Source organism: Leptosomus discolor, chromosome 1 (genome assembly GCF_034619465.1).
Source record: "Leptosomus discolor isolate bLepDis1 chromosome 1, bLepDis1.hap2, whole genome shotgun sequence".
Classification (NCBI taxonomy): Eukaryota; Metazoa; Chordata; class Aves; order Leptosomiformes; family Leptosomidae; genus Leptosomus; species Leptosomus discolor.
In genome coordinates, this window is record NC_141391.1 from 118,597,801 (window position 1) to 118,617,386 (window position 19,586).

At 36.1% G+C, this 19,586-nt stretch overlaps 1 protein-coding gene across 2 annotated transcripts in view; it reads right to left on the bottom strand.

The window, feature by feature from the left end:
- Positions 1-19,586, bottom strand: part of EPHA6 (EPH receptor A6) — a 503,574-nt gene that overhangs the window by 457,354 nt on the left and 26,634 nt on the right. For both annotated transcript variants that reach the window (XM_086477983.1, XM_086477974.1), the window contains exon 2: positions 8,795-8,859. In XM_086477983.1, coding sequence (XP_086334109.1) covers positions 8,795-8,859 — 65 coding nt within the window. The remainder of the gene's footprint in view (positions 1-8,794; positions 8,860-19,586) is intronic.

Sequence of the window (19,586 nt, forward strand, 5' to 3'; positions counted from 1 at the left end):
GCAGTCAGGTGAAGTCCTTGGTGACTGGAAAAAGGGAAATGTTGCATTTGTTTTTAAAAACGGCAGAAAGAAGGACCCTGGGAACTATTGACCTGTCAGCCTCACTTCTGTGCCTGGGAAGATCATGGAACAGGTCCTCCTAGAAGCTATGCTAAGGCACATGGAGGACAAGGAGGTGATTTGAGACAGCCAGCATGGCTTCACCAAGGGCATGTCCTGCCTGACCAACCTAGTGGCCTTCTATAATGAACTGACTACATCAGCAGACAAGGGAAGAGCCACGGATGTAATTTATCTGGACTTCTGTAAGGTCTTTCACGCAGTCCCCCACAACATCCTTCTCTCTAAATTGGAGAGAAATGGATTTGATGGGTGGACTGTTCAGTGGGTGAGGAATTAGTGGGATGGTTGCATGCAGAGGGCAGTAATGGTCAGTGGCTAGATGTCCAGACGGAGATCTATGATGATTAGTGTCCCTCAGAGGTCCATACTGGGGCCAGTGCTGTTTGATAACTACATCAATGACATATATGGGGGGGATCAAGTACACCCTCAGCAAGTTTAAGGATGACGCCAAGCTGAGTCGTGCAGTTGACACACCTGAAGGATGAGATACCATCCAGAGGGGCCTGGACAAGCTTGAGAGGTAGGCCCATGTGAACCTCCTGAGGTTCAACAAGGCCAAGTGCAAGGTCCTGCACCTGGGTTGGAGCAATCGCCAGTATCAATACAGGTCAGCGGATGAATGGACTGAGAGCAGCCCTGCTGAGGAGAACCTGGGGGTACTGGTGGATGAAAATCTGGACATGAGCTGACAATGTGCACTTGCAGCCCAGAAAGCCAACTGTATCCTGGGCTACATCAGAAGAAGGGTGGAAAGCAGGCTGAGGCAGGTGATTCTCCCCCTCTACTCCACTCTCGTGAAACCCCACCTGCAGTACTGCATCCAGCTCTGGGACCCCCAGCATAAGAAAGATACGGACCTGTTGGAGCAAGTCCAGAGGAGGACCACAAAAATGATCAGAGGGATGGAACATCTCTCCTATGAGGAAAGCCTGAGAGAGCTGGGGTTGTTCAGCCTGGAGAGGAGAAGGCTCTGAGCAGGCCTCATTGCAGTGTTTCAGTACTTAAAGGGGGCCTATAAGAAAGATGGGCACAAACATTTTAGCAGCGCCTGTTGCGATAGGACAAGAAGTAATGGTTTTAACTAAAGGAGGGTGGACTTAGGCTAGATATAAGGAAGAAATTTTTTACAATGAGAGTAGTGAAACACTAGCACAGGCTGCCCAGAGAGGTGGTAGAAGCCCCATCTCTGGAAACACTGGAGATCAGGTTGGATGGGGCTCTGGGCAACCTGCTCTAGCTAAAGATGTCCCTGCTTACTGCAGGGGGGTTGGATTAGATGACCTTTAAAGGTCCCTTCCAGCCCAAACTATTCTATGATTCTACAGCTGTCCAACCACAGAGCAGGCTAGGAACAGACAAATACAGTTAGGTTTCTTAATTTTGGTTTTAAATGCCCTAAGGTATCTCATTTACCCCACAGATCCTGACCTTAAGCTATTTTATAAAGACGGTTTAGTGAACATAACATGCTGTGACCTTATTCAGCCATTATATCGTGTCATATGATGCATGATTAAATGTAGTTTACAATATTCAAGCACAGATTACAGAGACTAGGAAGTATTACTATACATTGTATAGTCATGGATCATCATAAATATCATATTTTAATTATAAAAATGAAACATTGTTAAGGATTTTTCTAATGAGACTTTTAAAAGGTAAATTGTTTGGTAAATATTTAGAATACAAAGGTCACACAATGATATAAATATTTTGGTCAGGAATACTCATTGAAGGATGATGTGTATTTATCTATCTAGGGGTGGGAATAGCACTTTTATGTAACAGATATTATATGGTATAAAACTGCAGTTCTGGAAGAAAATTACAAATCACAGTGAGAACCAACTGAACATGAGCTCCCAATGTTATTACTGTAGTGAGAAAGCCTAGTGGGATCTCTGATGGTTAATCAGGAGAATAGTAAAGAAAAGTGGCATGATGATTTGTCACTGTAGAAAATAATTAAATTTACTGTAAATACTACATACTCGTGTCCATACTTTCAAAAAAGAAGAACCACACAATGATTTGAACTTTGGAGAAGTAGGATGAGGAGCAATGAAGGACTTAATTGATTTAGATACAGTATGAGGCTGAGAAGGAAGAACCAGACAGTAGGAACCCTTTTTTAAAGAGTGATCCAATTAATTAATAGAACAAATTACTAAGGGAAATTATAGTTTCTTGATGTCTTTTAAAAAGATATACTTCAGTGAAATACTTGTTGCTGAGTAAATGAAATGGCAGGGCTTGAAATCTTACCGTCTCTGATATACGTGCCATCTGATGAATTGTTCCTTCTCGTCATAAAGAATTTAAATATCTATTGAGTTCTAATAGTCACGATATTAAAAGTGAAGATTAGAAGTACTGATGATATTGTAATTCACACTGCTACATGAAATGTTTAAACCACTGCCATCCTTAAAATCAATATTGAAGTGGCCACGTGGATTTGCAAATTTGTATGTTTACAAACACACATAAGTTACCTGGTTTCTATTTCACAGACAAATCCAAATAACTGGGAACTACAATGGGAGAATTTGCATTTCTTTCATGCTATAATTTGTACTATTTATTTGTTGTTATCTTCTGTAAAATGTAGCTCTCTGCTTGTAGATAACGAGACAATATGAAATGCAGAACTCAATTGTGAACGAGTACCATCCTACCACTCCTTACCTTTTTCTTACAAGGCCATACTGCTACCTGAGCATGTTGAATGCACTAACCTCACTTTCTGTTTCTGTATTAGTGATGTCACTATGCGCATCTTAGTCTTGTATCTCAGATACTTGCTTATCTTGCTATCTTTTACCACTTTCGCATTACTTGGCCTGTTCTCTCTTATAATTTCCTCACCTCGTACTCCTTCTGAGTTCTTTCTTTGTTCTTTGCTTTAAGTCAACTTTCTGAGCTAACTTCTTACACTGTTTTCCACTCTTTATGCACCCAATGATTTTGCATTGGAGAGTGCTACTTTTTTTGCTAACTGCTTTGTTTATTGATAGTTTCAATAAAGGAAGGGGCCTAAGCTTCTCTCTGTCTTTACAAGTGTTTTGTTTTTATGTGACTTTAAAGGAAAATTGGAGAACTCTAAAAAATCATCAATCTACTTAAGAAAATTAATATTTAAAAATCTTAAGTAATGTGTAAGCATGTTCCAAGACATATTGTCCCAATCATCTTCAGAGATATAGTTAAAAAATGAAGGAGAAGATAGATGCAGCTACACTGAAAGAAATGCAGGTTAGCACTGGAAAACCTCAGTACCACCTCTGATCACAACAGGAAAAACGATCAGTGAATCAGTACCGGTGATAAACAGTACTAAGACATTCAAAAAAGTGTTACCAGAAACTATAGAAATGTCTTCTGATTAGCTAAGAAAGAGCTAAAAAGTGAATTGTTGACTGATGCATTTACTGTAAAACAATTAACACAGAGGGTAAAATAGTCTGTTAGGGGAAAAAAAAAAATCACTACTTTGACAAGTCCAATCTCAACAAATTCATAACAGAAAAAAAATATCCCCCAAAGAAAGGAGATATACTTCTGTGGATGAATGGATAGGAAAATTACCAATTGCCAAGGACGCTTTTCAAATAATTGCAGGAACTGGGTTTAAAATAATTTCATCACTCACGCAGCTGTCAAATAATTTAGAAGGCTTCTAGTAGGCTCTTTACTGCTGAGACTACAGATTTTGCCTACTATGACAAGTCAAGGTAGCTTGTACAAGCCCCTTCCACGTGTTAATAACTTCTCACAACTCTGTGCTATGAGTCACCTTGCACTTCTTTCATGCTAATTTTAAATTTTTTGGAGTTTATGAAGTGGCTACACACAAGTTAAAAATTAGATTAATAGTAAAAGCAGAATATTTTTTCATTATTAATTTTCTTATTCAAATAAGAACACTTTATTCCAAATTAACTGTTGCTAGGTAGATTCAGATCATAAAAAATAAGGCATTCTTAGAGTTAAGTAGGGGTACTTATGGTAGAACTTTATCAGGAACAGACAAGGCCTTATGACAATAGTCTCCAAACCATAGCTCATGAGCAAAATCTGCTCACAAAATTGGGTTCCATTGCTTAATGCAATAGGAAATAAACAATAATTTTTTTAAAAAAATGTTACACTGAAGTCGGAGGGGAAAAAAACCCCAGCAACTGAAGTTGCCCAAGGTACATTATTTTATTAGTTTTACTGCTCATAGATAGGTGAAGGTTATGGATCACTACATTTCAGTTAGGCTTTCAAGTTTTTTTGTTTCCTCGCTAATATTCAAAACCCTACTAACCATTTAAACGGTGCTTAAACCCCTAGAAAAAAATCTGCCTTTCTAACAGTCACAGTACCACAGGCTGTACTGAGAGAACCTAAGAAAAATAATCCTGTCCAAGGTCACCAAATTGGCTTCAGCTGTAACCTGGTTCACATGAACTCGACTGGCTTGCCCACATTAACATCCTCTTTTGAAACCTAGGAAGGGATTCCTTCCCATTTTTTGTACCAATCCAAAAAAAACTTGTTCTGCATTTTCAAGGTCACAGAGTGACAGTTTGTTGAGTAAAGATCTACTTTACTTCCATAGCACATGCTTTTCATAAATCAATCAGTCATTTTGAACTATAGCCCAAAGAACAGAGGAAGTATCAGATGTGTCCATTATTAAAGCAGAAATTTCAGACAGCCCATCACTGAGAAGCTAAACTGGAACTCAATCAACAAAAGCTGATTCTACTGACCTCAAAGATATTAATGTTTTATGCTGCATTTTTGTAGCTCCAAGCACTTAATTTATTACCTGTTCAAAACACAAGCAAAAAATCTGAAAACAAATAAAGAAAACACATTTGTAAGAAAAACTATTGTATTCTCATGCTTCAGGAAGGTTGCACAAATAACTGGAAAGAAAATGAAAAAATGAAATCACATATTATATTACCAAGGAATGGATAACACTGTTGTGCATGACTCATCTTTGCAGCTAAATGATGGGACTTCATACAAATGCCACACACAACACTACTGTGTTGGATCTTTACTTGCTTGGGTAGGTACCTCTAGAGGTTACCAAAACTGCTGAAAGCTTGCAAACATTATGTTATGAATCTACTATAAATAAAGAGTCTAGGAGGTGAAAGTTATGGTTCTGCAAATTCCAAAAGAATACCCTCTAATTTTTTATCCTACTTCACCCTAGCCTGTTAGTTAGTTTAAAACCTCTGAGGCATACTCAATATTACCCAAATCCCAAGTATTAATATTTCAGTTGCTACTTAATTTAATGGAAACATTCTTTGTGACCGAGTATGCCAGCAAATTAATGACTTCTGTTAACATCATAGTCTCAAGAAAACCTATCATCCCATCCTCCTAACCTCAGAAATGTTTGTCAGAGCAGTAGCTATGTCTATGACATTTTTCTTACACATGTAAACACCACACACACACTTATTTAAAAAAAAAATAAAAAAAGAAGTTTGGTTAAAGTAACATGTAAGATTTATGCAGTAGCTGAACAAAAATCTCTATCAAAAGCACAAACCAAAACCTGTCACTCTTCTCCAGGAAAAGCTAAAACTCTGGTGTGTCCATCATGGGACAAAAGAGGTTCTTATTTTCTCAATCACACTAATAATTATGCCATATTCTGAATTATATTAGGACAGATAAGTAACTCAAATTAGACAGCACTGTGGACATAAACCAACATCTCTGATGTTTGTGCAAGATTTAGAAAGACAACAGTTTAACTGTTCTTTACTGAATCAGTAAGTATAATAGGAGCTATTAGCTGACCCCAAAAGCACTTTTTTCCCTTAATAATTAACATGAACATTGGCCTTTTGTTTCAGAGATTGCACGTAAAAGTGACATGAAGAAGCATATAAATGTCATATTCTCTTAATTACATGAGCACTTGTACGTTCAATTTTCTTCTTACCTTTGTGTAAGGTACAGGATTCCAGAATAACTTAAACATAAACAGTTTAGAAATACATTCCAGTTTAGTTTTTAACTTTAGTATATTTAATATTTTATAAGCCAAAGTAATGTAACCTTTCATATTTTAATGGCTTTATGCAATTTTTCAGTATGTTCAAATACCTAAACCAAACGGTTACATTATTATTATACATTTGGTATATTTTAATGAAGTTTGTCAGAATGACGAACTCTGATTTTAATCAGCAGTTCTGCATAATGCTCAGCAAGTGAGAGAAATAACTCAAATACATTTTGTATCAGTCATTGGTCTCCACTATTTATTTTGGGTTTTTTGTTTGCTCCTTCTTTCTCCACCATTTCAGAGGTGCAGCAAGGCCACGAGGTCCTACTGCTCACAGCAGCCTTTCCTGGAATGTTGATCTAAGGCATTTTCCTTCATTCCACTCTGAGAAATAGAGGACCTTATTTGTCTGCATATCCAGCCATCTCCTGCGGTATGTGACCAGTATCTTATAGCCTCTTTCTTAGATGGGTTGTGCTTCTCCAAGCCATGATTCTCACCTGTACAGCTTCCCAAAAATTTTGTTAAAAAACTTCTTCGTTGCTGTGCACATGCATCTTTATCACATTTACAGCTTAGATTAATTTATCAACAGTTTAGACACATTTTCTTCCTGAGTTAACAGCACATGCAGACTTCTCTTACCTGCCTCTCCACACTTAATTTATCCAGTTCCTTTCACAGTTTTCACTCTAGCCTATTCTGCCTATTTTATGTCCCAGAAAGCCTTATTCTGTATGTTTTGCTCACGCTACAAACTGGCTTTCTCCCATGTATTTACTCTAGCTACTTTTTTTAAAAAACAAATTGTACTTATTTGGGAAATTCTCTAATTGTATACACTGTATCCCAAGTACTGACTCAGATGTAAACTCCTTGTATTCTAGTAAGTGCTGCCAATTCTTAAAACACGGCAAAGGTCCTAAGACACCTGAAAACCACAATATGCTGCAAACGTAATGTTAAGGGCACGTATGACCAACCAAAATAGATATGCTGTAATAGCTGTATTTTAAATCAACTTTGAGTGCAGGTTTTACTGTGCTTGCATATTGTGGTTATTGTTATTGGAGTAACTACAGCTTTTAAGAATTTACAGAACAACAGAAACTATATCTTGTATGCTTTCCAAATGCCAGCCTCCCTGTTCAATTCAATGCAGCTCATCACAAAGCTAGAGCAAAAAAATTCCATGCTATATTTTCTCATCATGGTATATGATGGTATTTGCTTTCTGCTAAAGCAAGAATTCCTTGCTGTATTTTCTCATCATAGTGTATGACAGTACATGCTTTGTCTAGGATTTTTGAAGGAAATAAAACTTTCAGAATTCTAAATCGGATTCCATGAGACTGCACACAAAATGTAAAACACAGAAGTATCTATAACAGACTGAAATTATGTCTTGGAATACAAATAAATGGAAAACCCTGAAAAAGACTAATTCATAAAGTTGAAACATTGGCTGAGATTAAGACATGTCACATTGCTTGAAACTCCTGCGGGCAGAGACACTGAAGGCATTTTATAGAAACGGATTATTAAGGTGCTGAGGATAGACAATTTCTACTTCCTTCTGGAACAGATCACAAGAAATAAAATAAATAAAAAAGAAACAAGATTTTTCACTCAGAAAAACAGTATTTTCTGAGCTTATTTCAGAGAAGCAAGTAATTAAATGCCTCATACACAAGAATTAAGAGATAATGCCAACTAATATAAAAATAACTGATATACAATATGCACAGTGACATTGGAACTAGAAGCTGATACGATAGGTCTTAAATGCTCCAGTATACTGTATCTTAATTCAAAAGTGACACTATAAATGCCTCTCATATTTTGTGCATGCATTAGCTGGGTGGAAAGAGAAGACAGGTTTTGGAAGTGTAGCCACTGGCAAAACACTGATGGTTGAACTTCAAAGAGTAAAAATCTCCTCTTCCTCATTCTCACCTGGCCACACCATCTCCAAGTATATCAGACACCTCTCAACACTCTGGGGCCCTGTATGCAGTGTCAAATGCCTCCTAGCAATCTGTACTAACAGCACAGTGAACCCGTGTAAGACATTAAACTGGAATAACAAACTTTAGAATGGTCAGCACAGGAAAAAGAACAAAACTATTTAAATATTTTCTTTAAATGTTTAAATTGGTTTCACGACATTAACATATTTATAATGTTTTACTGATTTAGCTAACCAGATACCATTTTACCAAATGGTAAAGTCTATATTAACCCTCACTTAAATCATTGAAGTTTTTTTTCAAGTTATAAAATTGACAATTATTTTTCCTTTTATTTCACAAAAAAATGTAGTCCTAAAACATTCCACCAGCACAGGAATTTTTACTGTGGAATGTTATGGTGTGTAACAGGTAGAATCAGATTTAAAGTAAGAAAGATTCTTAACACTCAGAAAAGCAAGAGAATGGCCTAATAACGTGTACTCATGTCATTCTCATGTCTGTTATTCGCCCTTACATCACAAGCTGCTCCGGTCTTGAAAACAACTGAAATCTTTCTGACAAGTCTATATTGCAAGAATATCCACCCAGGAATAATAGTCATTCACTTCCAGAGTGTCAGAATGCCAAAATCAAGACAATAAAACCAAAATGGTGAGTGACTTACCCCATTTAAAGGAAATGTTTTCCATCCTAGTTCTCCAAGGGCAGCTGTAGTATCAAGTAACACAACTGAAAATGGAAAAAAGAAATTGTATGTTTGTGGTATTGCTTGGATTAGGTGTATATGACATAGTAAACTATTAAACTGGTATGAACTGAACTAGCCATATTAACCAGGTCCATCTGAATAAAGCTATTAAAGCAAGTAAAATGTTGGAGTATGAATAAAAACAGAATCTAAACATTTAGGCTTAGATTTCATTATCAAATGTTTCAGAAGATATGACTCACACAAAACCGAAGTCCTTTGCAGAAATCATTGTCAATAGGCACTGATGCTTAATCATTAAAAAGTGCCTGAAAAAGCATGCACATTTCTGCGATTCCTTGCCTGGAAATCTAGAAAGTCTGTACCAGCACTTAAGCATTAAAGTTAATCAAATAAAGAAAAACAGTTTCAAAAGTAAGATGTTTTAAAAAAACCCCATAAACTTCCCAGAAATAAAGTTACACAATATATAAATGGTACAATTCAGAAAGAACACAGAAAGACTAACAACTTTAGTTGATATTTTAGCTGGAATATCACAGTGCTGAAAGCTGCTACATATATTTTTGCATCACTTCTGTCATATTCATTTTATTTCTTTTTAATATATGACATGATGTCCATTATTGTACTTGTATACTACAAAATGTTTCTACACTGTTTTAATATGTTAAATTACATTAGCTTATTTTTTCTCTTCCTTTCACTAATAATGCAAAAATTATTCAGAACATCGCTCATAGTGATCAGGAAGCTGATTGTAAATTAAATATTTAGTACATGAGACATTATACCTACATGTACTACTGCCCTCTAATGCAACTGTTTCACCTGACCCTTTAAGTAAGAACTGTAAATTAGGATTTAAAAATAAAATTAAGTATTGTATAGGACAGTTTATTTTAATCATCAAGTTGATGTGTTTAGAACATTCAGTTTCTCCTTGCAGCCCACATGTTCCAGTTCTTCTTTGGATGGTTAAATGACGGAGAAAAATGGAGCTATTAGTTTAGAACAAGACACCACTATCCATACATTTGGGGTTTTTATGCTGTTGAGCATCTTCCACCTCTTATCTGTCCAAATAATTAATGTACAGCTACCTATAATGTATTTCTATGAAGCAGTACAGCAGCAGCAGTAGAAGCCAGGTCATGCTCTTTTGCCTTAAGAAAAAGGCATATGGGCATGTAAACTGTATGAACCCAACAGCTTATTAGAGAAAACTCGACCTAGCGTCTTCCTTTGTCTTTTGTATTAGTGACAATTAGAGTCCCTCTATATTTGAATGTACGTTGACTCTTAACCTGAAACTGAAATAGTCTTATCAGCAAATTTACAGTAAGGTAACAAGCTCATCGTTAACCAAATAAAAGTTTAATTATTTATTTGAAGAAACTAATGACATTTTTAAAAGGATATTCAACAAAGGACAGTATTCTGGTCTCCACTTCTTCACTACTTTACCAGTTTATGAAGCTTTGTGAATAACTTGAAGACAAACTAAACGTTTCTTTACAAGCCCTATTTTACTTCCAAAAAATGGAGTCACTGTCTCCACTGAGACTATTGCTGCCTTCTGTGTACTTAAAAATCTGGGATTTACAGCTTTCATAGTATTTTCTGTTTGCATAATGTTTGCATAGAGGCTACCATACTCCTGTTGAAGAGTGAGAAAAGCATCTTCCCGTTTGGCCTGTGGTGCAGCGGTTTCCTGTGTAAACCTTCAAGATATAATGTACTGGGGATCTGTTATCTCCAAAGAAATTAAGCCACTGTGTTTAGATATTTCTTTTTCATAGAGAAGGACAAATGCTTAGCAGGTTTCTGAGAATATTTCAGTTCATCTTAGGAGTTTGTTTTCTTCTCTCCGTCTCTCCTTCCCTCCTCTCTCCACACAGCAAACCTTGACTATTTGTAATTATACTTCATTTATACCTGAGGTTATATCTTTCTACTTAGCAAGTGCTATTCTGATGATACTTTAATTCTTTAATACAGCATTAAACAAATAAGCAATGAAAACCACTATATGTTACTGCTAAACCTATGGATCTGCAGGCAGAAATGAACCCTTTCTATAAAGAGCACTGGGGCCTGAAATTTTTCTGGTAGCCGGACCACGATTTAATAAACATCATCCAGGTATTCAAAACTAATACTTTCACAGAACAAGCCCCAAAATACAGAAAGGAAAACTAATCCATTTCTTCAGCGGAGCCTGAATTAATTAATTCCTTGCCCGAACTAATCAAGTAGCATTTGAAGGCTCAAAGCTATACATTAAAAAATTAAAAACTAGAGTAAATTCAACACTGAAAGTATGCTAAATTTAAATTTAGCTGAACCACGATCTAATAATATTTCTTGTACACATTTATCAAATGATCCACATCAAATAACTGAGTTAAGTTAAAATACAATTTTTGATACATTTCACATACCAAGCCTCTTATATGCTCGTACATGCTCACCTATAGCCACCAAATCTCTTAGAATCTCAAACTGGAGAGTTCAAACAACCAAACAACTACTAAGCAGAATTAGAATGCCATCACCTTCAGAATCAAAAATGAAAATCATAAAAAATAAAAGACTGTCCTTCCAACAGTACCTCTGTTACAAGACACAAAATAATTATCAATTAAAAATGTGCAAATACTGGCAGATCAAGTAAACATTATGTTTACATCAAAGAAATACAAACCGCACTAAAGCGGTGAAATCAACAGGGCCAGCTATACAAATGAGAATATGGATAAAGTAATAAAATCCTTGCACACCTCAGTGATTTGGAGATACCTACATGATAGACTTCAGTGTGGGACAGAGATACCCAAGCTATCTTTAAATGAGGTAATTAAGAAGCAGTCTATCCCCAGCAGCACAGACCTGATGGCAGACAAATCTGCACTGCCAAGAAGCTTCCAACATGCAGCTCCTTGGCAGAAATTTCACTCTACCAAAGAAACCCAGACTAAGAGGAATGCCCACATGTATAGATCTGAATTATATACAAGAATGAACTCCTCCTGTGACTGCAGACTCGTGAAAGTTTCAAAAGACCTAGAAATTAACATGCAAAGAGATTAAAAAGAGATGGTGGACAGTACACACATGATGCTTAAAATGAGAAAATTCCCTAAAAAGTGAATGGAACCAGGAAGCTACATTTACTGACCTTTGTCTCTATGTTTACTTATTTATACTCCTTTATGTGCCATAAAAAGCCCCATTTCTTTTAAATGAGGCTTCATGCAAAGCGGCCATTATGGACAAGCCATTAGCTGCCAGCATAAGCAGAAGTGTGTCTCTGGAACTACTGCAGTTACTATTTACGAAAAAAAGCTATAAATAAATTGGTTGCAACTAAGCAATGTTATTGACATTTCTGACATCCAGCCTCCACTTGTAGCAGCCAGTTTTTGAGGTGATGCAGAGTATAAAGCTTGCAGAGTGAACAAGAATCAAAGAGTGTAAGTCTGCCATTACAAAGTCATGTCACAGCTCAAAGTGAACTCAAAGATCCTTTAAAAAATCTCTTTGGATAAAAAGAACTTGGATTTAGTACTTGCATGTCCTTCCTTAAATAATTGAGGTAGAGATATTGTCACTTGCCCAACAATAATATACAGACTTAAACATACAGCTGTAAATCTATTGTTTTAGTTAACTGCACAGCTCATACTTAGAATTTAAAATTGTTTAGCTTTGTTTTCCAGTACATACTTTAATAGATACTACATTATTATAACTCATTATGCCATATTGAGCTCCAGTTTCTCTCTTTTTTTTGGACATATCTTACACTGCTATTATTAGACTTTACAATTGAAATTAATCTTTTCAGAGGTTTTGCCTGGTCCCAAGGGAACTGTTTTATTTAAAATTATGATGAGCAGAGCTCAGACAACTGACAGTGTGGAATTTTAATTCTAATTCCAAAATACTGTTCTGAAGATGAACTCTACAGTCTTGTCTGTACAACCAAGGAAAAAGACTTCCAAACATTTATTTCACCAGTTTCTTTTCTCCTCTTCTTTCTTTACACATCTCCAGACAGTCTGACCTAACAGTTTTAAATGAATAAAGTATTTTGACCAACTCCATGGAATCATAGTCCGACATCAGTATAGGCCATCAGGTCATCTAGCTTGATGTCCTGCTTATTGTGAACTAATGTATTTCACTGTTACCTCTACAGTGGGTAAGCCAAAGATTTGCAAGGAAAACAGATGTTATTTTCTTAAGAACAGACATTAATTTCTTAAGACAATACTAGTAACTCTGGGAGCTGCAGAAAAATACTAGTGTGGAAAAACCCTATGAAAAAACGCTAAAACTCAGAAGTTGGCAACTTGGCAAGACTGCAGACCAGCTCACTCTGACATATGGCACCCAGCTGACACATGGTGGACCAGCAGACAGTCACCAGGTGCCTGCACTGGGTGTGGGGAGTATTTGCTGGCAGCACGTTTGCCCTATCTGCCCTAAGCTCTGCAGCTTAGCCAGCAAAGGGACACAATGCACTCAAGAGCTACGCACATCCTGTGTGCAGATTCTCTCATCTGCACAGGGTAAAAGATGGAAAGTTTCTGTATCTTCCAGAAGGACAGGCAGTCATCACAGATGACACCCAGAAACAGGGAAAACTGGCACAGTTTTTCTTTTCTCTGAGAACTTACTTATTGACTGCAATCAGTTTATATTTATAAGACAAACACACTGAGCTTTGAAGTCTCTCACTTCCATCCCTCAAAGGAGTTGTTGCTCTTTTCTGAAGTGTCTGCACTTCTTTTCAGTTTTTATGGTCTTTTTCACTTTTAAAAATAGGATCACCTGCAACATTGAAATTATTCCTTCTAACAATATATATAAAGAATCCTGACTATTTTTAAATCCTGTTTATATACCCAAGGTCACGTTAGCGTCTTTTTTACTGCAGCATTGCACTCACAGGCAGTTATTAGTCTATCAAGATCACTGTCCTTTACCGAATGACTCCTTTTCATCATTATTTTTCTGTTGGGGTTGCATTTTTGTTCTTGAATGTACAAGGATCCATTTGTTTATATTAAAACAAGTTTACTTTTAAGGGCTGACCTTTACTGAATAATAAACGCTGCTCCCTGTCTGCACATCTCTTTCTTTCTTTACTTACTACTCTTTTGCCAGCTATTTTTTTTATATTTACTTCCATGTTACTAATGAAAAATCTTGACCAGTTAGAATTTTGAATGCTGTTTAAGGACTATCTCAAATTCTGTGATTTTGCAGTCACTGAAAACTACTTCAAGGCTTCTCAGACCTCGGGTTTTTAAAATCCATTTGCTAAAAAATTTGGTAAGCTTTTTTACCATCAGAACACTTTGTAATATTCTGTAATACTTTACAAAATCTGAATATGTTACCGCCGTGGTTTGTCTGCTAGAGGAAGACAAAAAGAAGAACGAGATATGCAATATGCAAGTTACCTTTGGCAATTAACGTGTGATCAACTGGGAAAAATTATTTAAATGTTTGGGGTTTTTGACCAGGCCTCTTTTCCATAAAACAAATGAACCGGCTTTCACTATATATGTATAAACTGAAACCTTTTCCAGCATTTCCATTATTTTGCATGTAACAGCTATCTGGTTTAAGCAAGATTAATGAGCTGCACTAATAAAGGGTGAGGAGCACCTGTCTAGACAGCAATTCTGCCGGGAAAGTATATAAGAGTCATAGCAAATCATATAGTAAACAAAGTATCGACCATGCTGTTTGACTGAGATAAACAGGAGTATAGCCAGCAAAATATATAGAGTAATCCTTCTCCTTTCTTCAGCATTTGTAAGCCTTTAGTGGCAGTGCTGTGCCTGGTTTTCAGTGCCTTACTTAAAAAACCTGAATCGGTTGCAAAGACACTACTGGAGAGCAATGGGAATGAAGAGATCTCTAGAAAGGCGGTGCTCTGGAAGGTCTGAGTGCACTGGAGTCATTTACCTTCGAGGTTAAATTAGAAGGACTATCCATTGACAACCTTCTAGTGTGTAAAAGGCTGTTTAAGGCAGAAGAGAATAATCTGTTCTCTATGTTAATGGCCAAAAAGGAAGAAGGGATTTAAATTACACTACAAAGAGTTTTATGTTAAACTTTCAGAAAATCCTTACTGCTCCTACAGCTGTAAAGACGAGGGACAGTTGTGACTAATTGGGAAGCTGGAGAATCTCCACTACAGCAGGCTTTTAAGACACCTTAAACACTGTCAGACCTGGTTTCTACATAATCTCGTGTTGCCTTGGGGCAGAGGGGGGGGAGCTAACGACTTCTCAAATCCTCTCCAACCCTGTGATTTTTATAAAAATCCAGTTACCCGGTTAATGGTGCTTCCATTTTCTTTTCAAACCAGTAACAACTACGATCTTCCAATATTCTTGAATTCCCTGAATCCCCAAACTCATTAAATTTACCATCAGTAGCCCACAGATCTCCTCAGCCAATTCTTTCAGGACTCTTGGAAGAGAACTATGTACACCAGATGGGGAGTACTTCATATTCTTCATGTTATGTGAATAAATTACTAATTTCTAATTTTCTCAACTCTGAGCACCTTATTTTCTGCGTCTTTCTGAAAATAGTTCAATACCATTCACACAAACATTTTGAATCATAATACCACAGAGAAATTCCTATTATCCTGAGTGTTGTGAGACTTGAGCTTTCATCTAGCACATGTAGCTTCTATTTTCAATTTTCTACACTTCATATTTTCTAATGGGTATTGATTTCCACATGTATCCTCTCTTTCCCATTAATTATTACAACTGTTTATATTTCTAGTTTCTACTTTCACGTTACCTGTAATGTAGGTTGAGTTGTTACCAAAACCTGACCTTTTTTTATTGATCAGAGATTTCCCAATGAAGAATTTTAAAAAGGAATTTCCACTTTCACCGTTTTCATTTTCATATTTGCACTCACACAAACATACAATTAGAATACTCCTCTAATGAATGAGAACTGGTCAGAATAATTTTTCATGTACAAACCCCAGCATCTCATTCATGAATTCACCTTCTCTGTCCTAAGAGGTCTGCAGCATTATTAAACTGGTGAAGTACTTTTTATGTTGGGTAACTGCCTGTCTTTAACTTGGTAGTGTTTCACTCCCAGTTACATAAGGTCTCCAGTGAGCATCTTCAAAAACTAATTCCCCCACAGCAACATTTTTCTTTCCATATATTACGTACAGACACTTAAGGAGTCATTTACCCCATTTTCTAATTTGATTCAGTTATCTGTCTCAGTCTTACTGTTCCCTACTACTACCTGGATAGATATAATTTCAAATCCTGCAGCTCTGACCTAGCAAGATTAAAACAAACAGCGGTTCTTCGGCATAAAATGCCACTACCCACCTTTTTTATTCAATCTCTTTTCCTAGAGAACCTTATTACCTAGTTCTTAACAAGATCATTTTTAAATGAAATTAAAATTTATGCTCTTTGCTATATCATTTTATGCTTTCTTACACTTTCATAGTGGTCCTGCTATTTCAGAGGCAATATAATTATCCTTTCCATATCTTACATGCAAACATACAGGTTCTCCTGAGAGTGGAAGGCTGCTGCAATCCTACTGCTCCATCTCTCACTGGAATATAAGCCAACATTTTCATACCAAAAGCTCCAGTTTTACATTATCCTTTTTCACATTGCCTTTCTTTCATTCTCACTTGAAAAATCAACAAGAATCTCTCTATTCTCATGTTGTATTATTATTAGCATTGCCAACCATTGCAGACCGCTCAGTTCAGAGTAGCCTCACTGGATTAAATGTTAAGTAGAAAAAGTGAGATGAAGCTCTGATTTATTCTCCTCTTGTGCTTTTTTGGTGGCAGACTTTATTGAATCTGGATTATGAAATGACTATTTTTATGTGACTGTACCATGCAAATAAGCAAGATAAATAAACCAAATGCTGTACTTTGTTCTTCCTACCTAAAATCATAAGATACCACACTGAGAGAGCTAATCTACGGAATTTTTCAAAATGAAAGAGTAATTCTTGTACCTACTGAGAGAACTGATGGAGGCAGAGGCAATTGATTCCACTGGTATCTTCAGTACCATTATTCCATACGCTGTCAAACCCCCGAAGATAGTGAAACGGAAGTAGCAACTAATGGAACCTCAGAATGATACGGTATTTCATTTGAACAATTCAGTGGATAAGACATATTGGGAGACCAAAGCTTTGGTCTTCAATGTGTTGTTACATACCACTTTTGCAAGCTTATGTGTCCTTTCTGTTTGCAATTCATTTGCCAAATATTTATTTTTTCGACTCCATATACTTTTCAGCAATCAGAGTTTATGAAGGTAGAAGGAAGAAATCAGGCACTTGCTTCACAAACCATTTAGACTTTTGTATTTGTTATTCATGCTATGTAATTGATCCCTAGTTGTATCAACACATTGTTTTAGAAGAACAAGTCATGAACATCATGTATAATTGTATCTGTGGAACAGGAAGTTATATGAACATCCACTTAACTTACATCTGCATGAAAAAATGCAATTTTACAATTATTTACAAATAACAAGGCATGTGGCCACGGTAGGATGAAAAACCCTCATATTCTAAACAAATAATCTAATGTGCATTTCAGCACCTCCAAAGTCTCTCTAAAAAAAGAGTTAAATTTGAATTAAACCCAGCAATACTTGACACTCAAAAATCTACATGTAGGCCTTATTCATTTTATGACTTCTACAGCACCAAGGATTAAAGTATTTGTCTTTTACCAGCATCTTGTAAGACTTTGCAAATGGTCTACTTCATGTTTAAATTTTCTTTATCGCAGAATTACTGTTGAAATTATCACTGTAAATTTTTGACAGATGGTTGTAAAAGTCTGCCCTTCTGCACAAAGCCTTTGGCTTTCACATTCAGGGAACAATAGACACCAGTCCTTATGTGTTATTTCAATAATAGAAAGACTATAGTTAGAACGTAGAGTTGCCTATTGCATTTACCATGGCTTACTTTTAATATTGTTAACACCTACCTTTCTGAAAGAAGGACAGTGGATTTAAAAAAAATGACAAGTCTGTGGCTACAGGCTGTCAAGCTTTAAGTTAACTTTGGGGTTTGAAGTATCTAACCACAAACACTTCTTATTTTAACAAGAGCATTTTTGCTTCCTTCCTAATGCTACTTTATTGTAAAATAAGCAATTGCAATACTTTAAAGACCTATCAAAATGCTCTGATAAGCAATTATTATAATTTACAATTTATAACCTGTACACAGCCCATTGAACACACCTGTATCTTGTCACACCTCTACTTTAAATGACACAATTGATACTTACTATTTTTAAATTTTAGGATCAGGAAATATTTGAAGTACTGGACAAATCTAAATATGTATTTTATAAAGTTGGAGCTTAAGACATAGTAAGATTAAAAAAATTGAGATGAACAGACTTATTTTCAGGAAACAGGAATCCTTGCACCCAAAAGAATAAAATAGTAAAATTTTATGTTCTATTTTTTTTTGTTTCAGTATTTTGGTAGCCTGTTTTAATAGCATTATTAGTGCTTAGAATAGTGCTAAAATACTTAAAAAAAAATCCCAACAAACAAACTAAATAGAAACAACTGATTAATTCTGAAAATCGGTCAATTATGCCTAGATGCTTTCATTTAAATAAAGTTTTTTTTCTTGTTAGACATCATGTAACAGGCAGAGTTCACTCCTGAAGTAGTCCCAGTACAATTAAAATAGAGACTCTTTGGCCAACTGTTAGCCTTTACAATAATTTAAGCCAAGGTATGAAATCTTCGCAGCAGCTTTCTGTACAAAGCATTTTGTAAAACTTATTTCTCTGGTGTACGAAAAAGAATAATCAGATGAATGAAGGAAATAGAAATGACCTTTTCTGCTGATTTACAACCGAACTGAGAAAAGACTCCCTGCATGATGACCTACAACAGGAGCTCCTTGTTCCGAAGTGTAACTAGAGATTGTTACCTCCACACTGACACAACCATCCTTGCTTTAACGTTTTTTCTGCACATGTGATATGACCACTCTGATGGTAAATGTCTCTCTAAAGCAACTTATGAAAGACAGAAGTCCTTACATGGATGGACTAGGATAACAAATTGACTTTTTTTTTTTCAATATCAAAGTGATGCCTTATCACACTCTAATCCCTGTTTATAATACAGACAAATATTCCAAAGAAAGAGGAAAAATTAAACAGTTTATCAGTCACAGAAATGTAACACCAGTCAGTAAAAGATATGGCCGTTCCCAGTAAGGCAGGTTCCATGTTTCATCTCATGAATACCCAGTGGAGCCTCGGAAATGAATCAGCCCAATACATTCAGTAGCACCAAACGAACCAAGCATGTAGGAAATGTATCTGTCAGTGCAGAACCACATGACAATTTCTGCACTGAAACCTTTCTGGGATAACAGTTACAATCCCAAATTGTAGATAGTTAGATCTTAACTATGTATTCTGCCACTTAGCAGATTATTTTGCCCTAAGACAACTGCACACATCCTGTATTTTAAGGTCTAACTTAAGTGCTGGCTTCTCTAACATGAGTCTTATTTACAAGCACGAGAAAAGATAAAATAACTGAGGTAAAAATAAAGCATATTCACATCTAAAATAAATGAGTTTACCTCAGAAACAGATGAACTCCCAAGTTTTCCTCAGGTAACTGTGGAATGGAGAATGAATAGG